The 14,268-nt window shown below is 43.7% G+C and overlaps 1 protein-coding gene across 2 annotated transcripts in view; it reads right to left on the bottom strand.

Moving 5' to 3' along the window:
* Positions 1 to 13,545, bottom strand: part of Ir25a (ionotropic receptor 25a) — a 154,951-nt gene extending 141,406 nt beyond the window's left edge. For both annotated transcript variants that reach the window (XM_071660599.1, XM_071660600.1), the window contains exons 1-2: positions 13,433 to 13,545; positions 12,406 to 13,000 (exon numbers count right to left, since the gene is read on the bottom strand). In XM_071660599.1, coding sequence (XP_071516700.1) covers positions 12,406 to 12,508 — 103 coding nt within the window. In that variant the 5' untranslated portion in view covers positions 12,509 to 13,000; positions 13,433 to 13,545. The remainder of the gene's footprint in view (positions 1 to 12,405; positions 13,001 to 13,432) is intronic.
* Between the last annotated feature and the right edge of the window lie 723 nt (positions 13,546 to 14,268).

Raw genomic sequence — 14,268 nt, 5'->3', positions numbered from 1 at the left:
AAGGTCGTATTCATATGTATGATGTACGACGACCATGCTAACTGTTACTTGTGACCTGGTACACTTGGCTCTCTTGGCTAAACATACAGGTGGTGGTAATGTATAATGTATTGTGAGAGTGGGGAGTTCAGTGTATAATTCAGGAAGCACATTAGACAGTGCCAGCAGCACGTATTGACCAGTGGCACCATAACATTAAGGTGCCCCGGGCACTAGTGGTGCCACAGTAACGTTGGGCATTATGCTATCATAATGGTGTCATAATGGTATCATAATGGTGTCATAATAGTATCATAATGGTGTCATAAGGAGCATATCATAAGTTATCATAATGGTACCAAAATGGTGTCATAGTGGTGTCATAATGGTGTCATAAGGAGCATATCATCATAAGTTATCATAATGGTATCAGAATGGCGTCATAATGGTATCATAATGGTGTCATAGTGGTGTCATAATGGTGTCATAAGGAGCATATCATCATAAGTTATCATAGTGTTGGCATAATAACACGAGGTAGCAAGACACAAACAGCTTTGGCAAGTCACCATATATATTGATTGTAGGGCCAGCACTGTGGCTCTGGATGTTGGGCTATCATAATAGCTCACAAGTTGCAGGTTCATCATGAGATTGACTTCAAGTATCGTGTCCTCTACAGAATAATTAAAACGTATACATGGCAGAGAACAAGCGAATATAAATGGATCCAAGTAAAAGCCAGTCACATGAAAAGGTTTGAAGTACATCAGCTGTTGACAACTGGGAAGCAGCAGTATTTACCTCCTTCCTATATGACACCACCACACTTATTTATCCACAGAAGAAAATGATTACAAGTTTCACCTTCAACCACATAGCCATAACCATACAAGTTTCACCTTCAACCACATAGCCATAACCATACAAGTTTCACCCTCAACCACATAGCCATAACCATACAAGTTTCACCTTCAACCACATAGCCATAACCATACAAGTTTCACCCTCAACTACATAGGCATAACCATACAAGCTTCACCTTCAACCTCATAGCCATAACCATACAAGTTTCACCTTCAACCACATAGCCATAACCATACAAGTTTCACCTTCAAAGACATAGCCATAACCATACAAGTTTCACCTTCAACCACATAGGCATAACCATACAAGTTTCACCTTCAACCTCATAGAAATAACCATACAAGTTTCACCTTCAACCACATAGGCATAACCATACACGTTTCACCTTCAACCACTTAGCCATAACCATACAAGTTTCACCTTCAACCTCATAGCCATAACCATACAAGTTTCACCTTCAACCACATAGCCATAACTATACAAGTTTCACCTTCAACAACATAGCCATAACCATAAAAAGTTTCGCCTTCAAGCACATAGGCATAACCATACAGGTTTCACCTTCAACCACTAAGCCATAACCAATGGCCTTGGACAGAAACTCCAGACTGAGAACAACATAGCCCAGTTCATCTGTACTGAGAACAACATAGCCCAGTTCATCTATACTGAGAACAACATAGACCAGTTCATCTATACTGAGAACAACATAGCCCACTTCATCTATACTGAGAGCAATATAGCCCAATTCATCTATACTGAGAACAACATAGCCCAGTTCATCTATACTGAGAACAATATAGCCCAGTTCATCTATACTGAGAACAACATAGCCCAGTTCATCTATACTGAGAACAACATAGCCCAGTTCATCTATACTGAGAGCAATATAGCCCAGTTCATCTATACTGAGAACAACATAGACCAGTTCATCTATACTGAGAACAACATAGACCAGTTCATCTATTCTGAGAACAACATAGCCCAGTTCACCTATACTGAGAACAACATAGCCCAGTTCATCTATACTGAGAACAACATAGACCAGTTCATCTATACTGAGAACAACATAGCCCAGTTCATCTATACTGAGAACAACATAGCCCAGTTCATCTATACTGAGAACAACATAGCCCACTTCATCTATACTGAGAACAACATAGCCCAGTTCACCTATACTGAGAACAACATAGCCCAGTTCACCTATACTGAGAACAACATAGCCCAGTTCATCTATACTGAGAACAACATAGCCCAGTTCATCTATACTGAGAACAACATAGCCCACTTCATCTATACTGAGAACAAGATAGCCCAGTTCATCTATACTGAGAACAACATAGCAAAGTTCATCTATACTGAGAACAACATAGCCCAGTTCATCTATACTGAGAACAACATAGACCAGTTCATCTATACTGAGAACAATATAGCCCAGTTCATCTATACTGAGAACAACATAGCCCACTTCATCTATACTGAGAACAACATAGCCCAGTTCATCTATACTGAGAACAACATAGACCAGTTCATCTATACTGAGAACAACATAGCCCAGTTCATCTATACTGAGAACAACATAGACCAGTTCATCTATACTGAGAACAACATAGCCCACTTCATCTATACTGAGAACAACATAGCCCAGTTCACCTATACTGAGAACAACATAGCCCAGTTCATCTATACTGAGAACAACATAGCCCAGTTCATCTATACTGAAAACAACATAGCCCAGTTCACCTATACTGAGAACAACATAGCCCAGTTCATCTATACTGAGAACAACATAGCCCAGTTCATCTATACTGAGAACAACATAGCCCAGTTCATCTATACTGAGAACAACATTGCCCAGTTCATCTATACTGAGAACAACATAGCCCACTTCATCTATACTGAGAACAACATAGCCCACTTCATCTATACTGAGAACAATATAGCCCAGTTCATCTATACTGAGAACAACATAGCCCAGTTCATCTATACTGAGAACAACATAGCCCAGTTCATCTATACTGAGAACAACATAGCCCAGTTCATCTATACTGAGAACAACATAGCCCAGTTCATCTATACTGAGAACAACATAGCCCAGTTCATCTATACTGAGAACAACATAGCCCAGTTCATCTATACTGAGAACAACATAGCCCACTTCATCTATACTGAGAACAACATAGCCCACTTCATCTATACTGAGAACAACATAGCCCACTTCATCTATACTGAGAACAACATAGCCCACTTCATCTATACTGAGAACAACATAGCCCACTTCATCTATACTGAGAACAACATAGCCCACTTCATCTATACTGAGAACAACATAGCCCACTTCATCTATACTGAGAACAACATAGCCCAGTTCACCTATACTGAGAACAACATAGCCCAGTTCATCTATACTGAGAACAACATAGCCCACTTCATCTATACTGAGAACAACATAGCCCAGTTCATCTATACTGAGAACAACATAGCCCAGTTCATCTATACTGAGAGCTCACTAAACTCTGCCACTGGGAGGATAGGATGTGCTGCCACTGTGATCGTGTCCAGTGGTAACAAATTAGAGAATTATTTAAGATTAACACAGGCAGCTGATGTGCATCAAACTAATCTGTTCGCCACACTCGTCGCTCTCGAGCTTGTAGGATTGCCTCTCACAGACAGTTTAGATGCCTCTCCGGTGTTATCTTTACTGTCTGCCTTAAACACCGTCATGTCAGAATGCAACATGGTGGCCCATGAGACAGATTTTCAGACATTATTGCACGAAGGATCCCAGGATGACCTTACCATACTGACTCTGGCTGACACACATCCCAGGATGACCTTACCATACTGACTCTGGCTGACGCACATCCCAGGATGACCTTACCATACTGACTCTGGCTGACGCACATCCCAGGATGACCTTACCATACTGACTCTGGCTGACGCACATCCCAGGATGACCTTACTATACTGACTCTGGCTGACACACATCCCAGGATGACCTTACTATACTGACTCTGGCTGACGCACATCCCAGGATGACCTTACCATACTGACTCTGGCTGACACACATCCCAGGATGACCTTACTATACTGACTCTGGCTGACACACATCCCAGGATGACCTTACTATACTGACTCTGGCTGACACACATCCCAGGATAACCTTACTATACTGACTCTGGCTGACACACAATCCAAGGATGACCTTACTATACTGACTCTGGCTGACACACATCCCAGGATGACCTTACCATACTGACTCTGGCTGACACACATCCCAGGATGACCTTACTATACTGACTCTGGCTGACACACATCCTTACTATACTGACTCTGGCTGACACACATCCCAGGATGACCTTACTATACTGACTCTGGCTGACACACATCCTAGGATGACCTTACTATACTGACTCTGGCTGACACACATCCCAGGATGACCTTACCATACTGACTCTGGCTGACACACATCCCAGGATGACCTTACCATACTGACTCTGGCTGACACACATCCCAGGATAACCTTACTATACTGACTCTAGCTGACACACATCCCAGGATGACCTTACTATACTGACTCTGGCTGACACAAATCCCAGGATGACCTTACTATACTGACTCTGGCTGACACACATCCCAGGATGACCTTACTATACTGACCCTGGCTGACACACATCCCAGGATGACCTTACCATACTGACTCTGGCTGACACATCCCAGGATGACCTAACTATACTGACTCTGGCTGACACACATCCCAGGATGACCTTACTATACTGACTCTGGCTGACACACATCCCAGGATGACCTTACTATACTGACTCTGGCTGACACACATCCCAGGATGACCTTACTATACTGACTCTGGCTGACACACATCCCAGGATGACCTTACCATACTGACTCTGGCTGACACACATCCCAGGATGACCTGACTATACTGACTCTGGCTGACACACATCCCAGGATGACCTTACTATACTGACTCTGGCTGACACACATCCCAGGATGACCTTACCATACTGACTCTGGCTGACACACATCCCAGGATGACCTTACTATACTGACTCTGGCTGACACACATCCCAGGATGACCTTACCATACTGACTCTGGCTGACACACATCCCAGGATGACCTTACTATACTGACTCTGGCTGACACACATCCCAGGATGACCTTACCATACAGACCCTGGTTAACACAAAGTGTCCAGGTTGACTACAAGGTCACTTGGTTGACCTCAACATATCGATTCAGGATGACAGTGACATCACAAACTCACCAAGATGACCTCAAGACATCAACTCTGGCTGACAGTGACACCACACAGCCAGCAAGATGACGTCACCAGACCAGCTCTGGCTGAGAGTAACGTCACCAAGATGACGTCACCAGACCAGCTCTGGCTGAGAGTAACGTCACCAAGATGACGTCACCAGACCAGCTCTGGCTGAGAGTAACGTCACCAAGATGACGTCACCAGACCAGCTCTGGCTGAGAGTAACGTCACCAAGATGACGTCACCAGACCAGCTCTGGCTGAGAGTAACGTCACCAAGATGACGTCACCAGACCAGCTCTGGCTGAGAGTAACGTCACCAAGATGACGTCACCAGACCAGCTCTGGCTGAGAGTAACGTCACCAAGATGACGTCACCAGACCAGCTCTGGCTGAGAGTAACGTCACCAAGATTAACACAGATAACCTGAGCATACTGGCCACGTCTGCCGGCAACACCACAAGGTCACCAGGATGACCTCAGCATCAACTCTCGTCGACACTAACACCAAAATACCACCAACATGACCTGGCCAAACCGTCTCTAAATGAGACTAATGTCATCATGACCTCACCATGACCTCTGCCTTACAGGTCACCAGGAGGAAGACACTATACCAGGTTTGGATGACATTTGAGGAAGACACTATACCAGGTTTGGATGACATTTGAGGAAGACACTATACCAGGTTTGGATGACGTTTGAGGAAGACACTATACCAGGTTTGGATGACATTTGAGGAAGACACTATACCAGGTTTGGATGACATTTGCACTAAAATATCACCAGGATCACCCACCATAATGGCTCCGGCTGACAATAACGCCAGGATGATTCACAATACAACTTTGGCTGACAGTAATGTTAGACTGACCTCACCATACTTGCTCTGGCGGAAAGAAATGATAGGAAAATCCCAGTATGACCTCACCCTCTTGGTCCTAACTGACAGGAATGCCAGGATGACCTCATATAAATGCCCATACACACACCAATACAAACATATACAGTTCATGTCATACATACATAAACATACATAGACATATACATGTAAACACATGTACATATTGATACTGCCTTCATCCATTCTCATCGCCATCCCGCAACACATGAAATAGCATTCCCGCCCCAACCCTTCACCCTACAACCACCACCACCACCACCGCCACCAGCAAGGTAGCGCCAGGAACAGACAACAAAGGCCACATTCGTTCACACTCATTCTCTAGCTGTCATGTGTAATGCACCGAATCCACAGCTCCCTTTCCATATCCAGGCCCCACAGACCTTTCCACGGTTTACCCCAGACTCTTCACATGCCCTGGTTCAACCCATTGACAGTACGTCGACTCGGTATACCACATCGTTCCAATTTACTCTATTCCTTGCACACCTTTCACCCTCCTGCATGTTCAGACCCCCAGCTCTCAAAATCTTTTTCACTCCATCCTTCCACCTCCAATTTGGTCTCCCACTTCTCCTCGTTCCCTCCACCTCCGACACATATATCCTCTTGGTCAATCTTTCCTCACTCATTCTCTCCATGTGCCCAAACCATTTCAAAACACCTTCTGCTCTCTCAACCACGCTCATTTTATTTCCACACATCTCTCTTACCCTTACATTACTTTTTCGATCAAACCACCTCACACCACATATCGTCCTCAAACATCACATTTCCAGCACATCCACCCTCCTGCGCACAACTCTATCCATAGCCCACGCCTCGCAACCATACAACATTGTTGGAACCACTATTCCTTCAAACATAGCCATTTTTGCTTTCGGGGATAATGTTCTCGACTTCCACACATTCTTCAAGGCTCCCAGGATTTTCGCAAAAAAAAAAAAAAAAGAATTATGGGAAGTGAGTCAGTTGTTGTTCGCTGATGACACAGCGCTGGTGGCTGATTCATGTGTGAAACTGCAGAAGCTGGTGACTGAGTTTGGTAAAGTGTGTGGAAGAAGAAAGTTAAGAGTAAATGTGAATAAGAGCAAGGTTATTAGGTACAGTAGGGTTGAGGGTCAAGTCAATTGGGAGGTGAGTTTGAATGGAGAAAAACTGGAGGAAGTGAAGTGTTTTAGATATCTGGGAGCGGATCTGGCAGCGGATGGAACCATGGAAGCGGAAGTGGATCATAGGGTGGGGGAGGGGGCGAAAATTCTGGGGGCCTTGAAGAATGTGTGGAAGTCGAGAACATTATCTCGGAAAGCAAAAATGGGTATGTTTGAAGGAATAGTGGTTCCAACAATGTTGTATGGTTGCGAGGCGTGGGCTATGGATAGAGTTGTGCGCAGGAGGATGGATGTGCTGGAAATGAGATGTTTGAGGACAATGTGTGGTGTGAGGTGGTTTGATCGAGTGAGTAACGTAAGGGTAAGAGAGATGTGTGTAAATAAAAAGAGCGTGGTTGAGAGAGCAGAAGAGGGTGTTTTGAAGTGGTTTGGGCACATGGAGAGGATGAGTGAGGAAAGATTGACCAAGAGGATATATGTGTCGGAGGTGGAGGGAACAAGGAGAAGAGGGAGACCAAATTGGAGGTGGAAAGATGGAGTGAAAAAGATTTTGTGTGATCGGGGCCTGAACATGCAGGAGGGTGAAAGGAGGGCAAGGAATAGAGTGAATTGGAGCGATGTGGTATACCGGGGCTGACGTGCTGTCAGTGGATTGAATCAAGGCATGTGAAGCGTCTGGGGTAAACCATGGAAAGCTGTGTAGGTATGTATATTTGCGTGTGTGGACGTATGTATATACATGTGTATGGGGGGGGTTGGGCCATTTCTTTCGTCTGTTTCCTTGCGCTACCTCGCAAACGCGGGAGACAGCGACAAAGTATAAAAAAAAAAAAAGATATATATATATATATGTATATATATATATATATATATATATATATATATATATATATATATATATATATATATCTTTCTTTTCTTTCATACTATTCGCCATTTCCCGCATCAGCGAGGTAGCGTTAAGAACAGAGGACTGGGCCTTAGAGGGAATATCCTCACCTGACCCCCTTCTCTGTTCCTTCTTTTGGAAAATTAAAAAAAAAAACGAGAGGGGAGGATTTCCAGCCACCCGCTCCCTCCCCTTTTAGTCGCCTTCTACGACACGCAGGGAACACGTAGGAAGTATTCTTTCTCCCCTATCCCCAGGGATATATATATATATATATATATATATATATATATATATATATATATATATAGCGTTAATGGGATGGCCTTCATCAAGGCCTCGGTTGCCCGTGCCGTCCCAGCTAACATTGGAAATTCATACTGGCTCTGATATACTTTCACATCGCCATCTAATAGTTGGTGCTCATGAGGTATTTAGTGTTAAAGATGGAAATGGTGAAGAGCTTGTGGATTTGTGTGCTGAAAAAGGACTGGTGATTGGGAATACTTGGTTTAAAAACAAAGACATACACAAGTCTAGGTATGTGAGTAAGAGATGATCACCATGCATCATCAGATCCCATATTAACTGATAGGCGTGTAAACGAGAGACGGTTTGATATAAAAGTGCCGATTGGGGCAGCTTGTGGGACGTCTGATCACTGTCTTGTGGAGGCAAAGGTGAAGATTTGTAGAGGTTTTATCAAAAAGGAAATATTGATGGGACGAAGAGAGTGGTGAGAGTAAATGAGCTTGGAAATGAGAAGTGTGTAAAGAAATACCAGGAGAGATTCAGTGTAGAATGGTTAAAGATGAGAGCAAATGAGCGGAAGGGAGTGGGTAAGGTTTTTAGTAAAGCAGTGATGGCATGTGCAAGAGATCCATGTGGCATGAGAAAGGTGGGAGGTGGGCAGATTAGAAAGGGTAGTGAGTGGTGGAATGAAGAAGTAACGTTGCTCGTGAAAAATAGAGGCGTTTGGGAGGTACTTACAGGGAAGAAGTGCAATGATTAGGAGATGTACAAGAGGAAGCGGCAGGAGGTCAAGAGAAAGGAGCAAGGGTTGAAAAAGAGGGCAAATGAGAATAGGGAAAAGCAAGTATCATTAAACTTTAGTGAGAATAAAAAGATGTTTTGGAAGGAGATAAATAATGTGCAAAAGACAACAGAACAAATGGAAAAACAGGTGAAGGGAGCAAAAGGGGAAGTGATAACAGGTAATGATGAAGTGAGAGGGAGACGCAGTGAGTGTTTGGAAGGATTGTTTAATGTTTTTCATGCCAGAGTGACAGATGTAGGATATTTTGGTCTGGGTGGCATCCGAAGTGAGAGTCACTGAGAGTGGATTGGTGAAGAGAGAAGAGGTGGTGAAAGATTTAGGTAAGATGAAATGTAGCAATGCGGTGGGAGTGGATGGTATTGCAGTTGATTTTTTAAAGAAAGGAGATGACTGTGTGTTGATTTGTTGGTAAGGATATTCACTGTATGTGTGGATATTGGTGAAGTACCTGAGGATTGGCAGAATGCATGTATAGTGCCATTGTACAAAGGCAAAAGGGATAAAAGTGATTGTTCAAACTGCAGCGGTATAAATTTGCTCTGCACATCTGGAAAATTATATGGAAGAATATTGACTGAAAGGGTGAAGGCATGTACAGAACATCAGATTGGGGAAGAGCAGTGTGGTTCCAGAAGTGGTAGAGGATGTGTGGATCAAGTTTTCGCTTTAAAGAACTTATGTGAGAAATGCCATGTAAAACAAATTGATTTGAATGCTGTATTTATGGATCTGGAGAAGGGATATGATGGGGTTGATAGAGATGCTCTGTGGAAGATCTATAGAATATATGGTGTGGGAGGTAAGCTGGTAGAAATAGTAAGACGTTTTGATGAAGGGTGTAAGGCATGTGTACCAGTAGGAAGAGAAGAGAGTGATTAGTTCCAAGTGGAGGTTAGACTGTGGCAGGGGTGTGTGATATCGCCATGATTGTTTATGGATGGGATGGTTAGGGAGGTAAATGCAAGTTTTGGAGAGATGCAGTCAGCTGGGGATGAGAGGGCCTGAGAAGTGAGTCACTTGTTCGCCGATGATACAGCTCTGGTAGCTGATTCGAGTGAGAAACTGAGTTTGGAAGAGTATGTGAAAGGAGAAAGTTGAAAGTGAATATGAATAAAAGAAATATTATTAGACTCAGGAGGGTTGAGAAACAAGTTAGTTGGGATGTAAGTTTGAATGGAGAAAAACTGAAGGAAGTGAATTGATTTACTTATCTGGGAGTGGACTTAACAGCTGATGAAACCATGGGAGTGGATGTGAGTCATAGGATGGGGGACGGGGCGAAGGTTCTGGGAGCGATGAAGAATGTGTGGAAGGAGATAACGTTATCTCGGAGAGCAAAAACTGGATATGTCTGAAGGAATAGTAGTTCCAATAAAATTATATGGTTGCAAATCATGGGCTATAGATTGGGTTGTATGGAGGAGGGTGGATATGATGGAAATGAAATGTTTGAGGACATGTGTTGTTAGGTGGTTTGACCGAGTAAGTAATTAAAGGCTAAGAGAGATGTGTGGAAATAACAAGAGTATGGTTGAGAGAGCAGAAGAGGGTGTGATGAAATGGTCTGGACTTGTGAAGAGAATGACTGAGGAGGGAACAAGGAGAAGCAGGAGACCAAATTGAAGGTGGAAGAATAGAATGAAAAAGATTTTGAGTGGTCGGAGCCTAAACATACAGGAGGGTGAGAAGCGTGCAAGGAATAGTGAACTGGAACGATGTGGTATACTGGGGTGAACGTGCTGTCAATGGACTGAACCAGGTCATGTGAAGCGTCTGGGGTAAACCATGGAAAGGTTTGTTGGGCCTGGATGTGGATAGGGAGCTGTGGTTTCGGTGCATTACATATGACAGCTAGAGAGTGAGTGGGAGCGGATGTGGCCTTTTTTCGTTTACTTTAAGCGTTACCTCGCTAAAGGGGAAAACGGTTGTGTATTTAATTGGATTAGAGCGTGGTTTACTGACAGACAACAGAGGGTATGTATCAACAGAGCTACACCAGACTGGGGCAATGTAGCCAGTGGTGTTCCTCAGGGGTCAGTCTTGGGACCGCTCTTGTTCGTTATATATATCAACTATTTGGATATGGGAATAACCAGTGACTTAAGTACATCTGCCGATGATACAAAACTAGAGGCCACAATTGACTCTGATGAAAATTCAGTGAATTTGCAGAGGGAATTAAATAGGTTATCATAATGGGCGGGTACATGGAAAATGGAATTTATCATAAATAAATGCACAACACTTAGTGTGGGTAAAGACAGGAACACTGATTACAAACTGGACAATATTACCATTGGTATAACAAAATGCGAAAGGGATTTAGGGTTACTGGTGAGCAAGGATCTTAAGCCGCGGCAACAATACATTAAAGTGTTTAATAAGGCTGATAGGATGTTTGAGTTTATTAATACGACTGTTAGCAATAAAACTACTAATTATTGCAACTTTATCTTGCGTTGGTGAGATCACATTTGGATTATGCGGTACAGTTTTGGGCTCCATACTATGCAGTTGATATAGATTGTTTAGAGAAAGTACAAAGGCGAATGACAAAAATGATAGCTGGGATTAGAAACTTCACTTTTGGTGAAAGGTTAAAAGTTTGAATTCACACTCAAGAGGAAGAGCTAGAGGGGATATGATTAAAGTCTAAGTGCGTGAAAGACATTAACAAAGGTAACATGAATATAGCTCTTAGAATGGCACCACCAGATAGGACTGGAAATAATGGATTTAGATTAATGAGAAAATAGACTCAGGTCGGATGTGGGTAAATATTGGTTCGGGAATAGTGTAGTAGATTTATGGAACAAGTGCCAAGCACAGTAGTGGAAGCTACGTGGGTCTTTAGGTAGCTTTGAACGAAGGTTGGATGATGTGTTTATGGGTTCAGGCGGTTGGTGGACAGACTCAGGACCTGCCTACCATGGGTCAATAGGCCTCTTGCAGTGTCCTCAATTCTCCTGTTCTTATATAGGTGGGTGTTTGCGTGCACACATTGTTTCTGAACACTGACTTGAATATATGTTGAAAAAAATTATGAAATCTGAGTATATACGATATATCACTAATGTCTGTACAGAACAAGTATTCATCCTTCTGATGGCTGCCTTATGCCATGCCAGTGTGAGGCAGACATCAGTGCGGGTCAACCATGTTTCAGGTGCTGGGTAAGGTGTACCAATGTCACAGCCGTACCAGGGAGGTGCACCTACCAGTGTAACAGCCATGCCAGGGTAGTGCACATATCCTATCATGAAGTAGTGTTGACAACAGCGCTGATGGGATCTACAAGTGTTGGTCGTACTCACAGATGTTGACCTTCTGGGCGAAGGTTCCCGCCAGCAGCGTCGCTGTCAGGTAGAGGAACTGTAGGAGACGCGCCCCAACCACCATCCTTGTGTAAGACGCCATCGTCACTTGAAGGAAAGCTCAGCTGCAGCGTCGTCTTGAGAACTCCCGCCTCATCTAACTCCCAAGTGAGTGACAACTGTGTTGCCTCTCACCAGCCCCAGTGGCCTCGGGGGTCGTCCTCTCTACCCGCTGTCCCCACTTGGCCTCGGGGAGCGTCCTTTACCCACTTTCTCACTACATCCAGTAGATTCTTTGACCTCGGGGAGTGTCCTCTCCTTACTCTCTCACCACCTCCAGTGTTGTCCTTGGTCTCAAGGAGAGTCCTCTTCCTACTTTCTCACGACGTCCAGTAGCGTCCTTGGCAGTGTCCTCTCTCACCAGCTCCAGCAGTGTCCTTGGCCTCGAGCAGTGTCCTCTCTCCACTTGGTGAATTACCTTTAACACTGAGTCCAGGTTGATGACCCTCCAACGATGTCCTCCAACAAGAGAAGTTTACTTTCCTGTCTTGAGTCGTGAGTTTGGAGGATAACCTCGGCAGGTCTTCTCCCCAGCCTACAGAGGGAGAAACTTGTCAATATTTCGGGAATACTAGAAAGGTTACGAGAAACACTGAACAAACGCCATCATGCAAATATCATTCTATTTTCTCGGACAGTCTTAACAAATTTCTTTGGTTCAGATTACATAATATTCGTCAAGAAAAAAAGGCAGGAAAGAGCATCATACATGTACACTGCTCCAAGCCGGCCGTAGTAATACTGCCGCCATCCACGTATTCCATTTAGAAATGATCCAGCAACTTTCAATATCGATTTCTCCATGACCTACATTCTGCACCCTTTGAAAAGCTTCATCTTAAAGTTTCTGTTGTATGGATCCATGAACAGTAGATTGGCTTATTAACACAAGTTATACAACTTTGTTAACCATAATTATTAATATCAAGCTCAGAGAACAACTTATGATTGAACAATATGAACTTACCTATTAGGAACACCAAACCACAGCTCCACTCCCTACCCTTTCCTAATAAGCACTGCGCCTTAAGATTTCCATTGGGGCCAGTCAGCGACCACCACCTCCTGCACATGAGCAGCAGATGAACTAGGCCACCAATGGCTACACGAGACACATCTCAGCTCCGCCCTCATAACACTCTCAGCCAATCACACGTGGCCCCGACACCTCTGGAATTTGGTGTAAAATGTCTTACCTCTTAGGCATTTCCAATTCAAAAGCAAGAGTGACTTCTTGTAACCGATTTACAAAACAAGATAATTTCATAAACCCTCGTTTGTCTTACATTTCTTGATCCGACATAATGACTTATTATATACGGGATATGTGGCATCGATACAGTCTGTCCTCGTTGTATAAAGATCATGTACCAAGAGTCAGGTGTCCATCACTCGTGCATGGCGGCCGCACTTCAAATGTCAACAGAACCAATACTTGTAGTGCTAACCATTCCTGGTAAAGGGGATCACTCCACTCCAGGAAATTCCCACCTCTACATTGTGCACTCTGATGTGTGTGTGTGTGTGTGTGTGTGTGTGTGTGTGTGTGTGTGTGTGTTCCTGGGCTGCAGAAATCATGGCCAACAATTCAAGAATGTCTCGTGAGCCAACATCACCACAGTAGTCTTCCCTCCTTCATTACAACTTACAAAGATTTACTAATTCTTCAAAAAGTTCCCAATATTCTGAAATACTGCAGTCATTACCGCAGACTGGGCTGTCATTACTGAGGCTAGGCATTGACTAACACGGGCCATTAAAGGTATTTTTGTTTCTAATAAGACCGGACACACAAGTAGAGAG

This window comes from Panulirus ornatus, chromosome 72 (assembly GCF_036320965.1).
Source record: "Panulirus ornatus isolate Po-2019 chromosome 72, ASM3632096v1, whole genome shotgun sequence".
Classification (NCBI taxonomy): Eukaryota; Metazoa; Arthropoda; class Malacostraca; order Decapoda; family Palinuridae; genus Panulirus; species Panulirus ornatus.
This window is presented reverse-complemented; position numbering and strand designations above follow the sequence as displayed.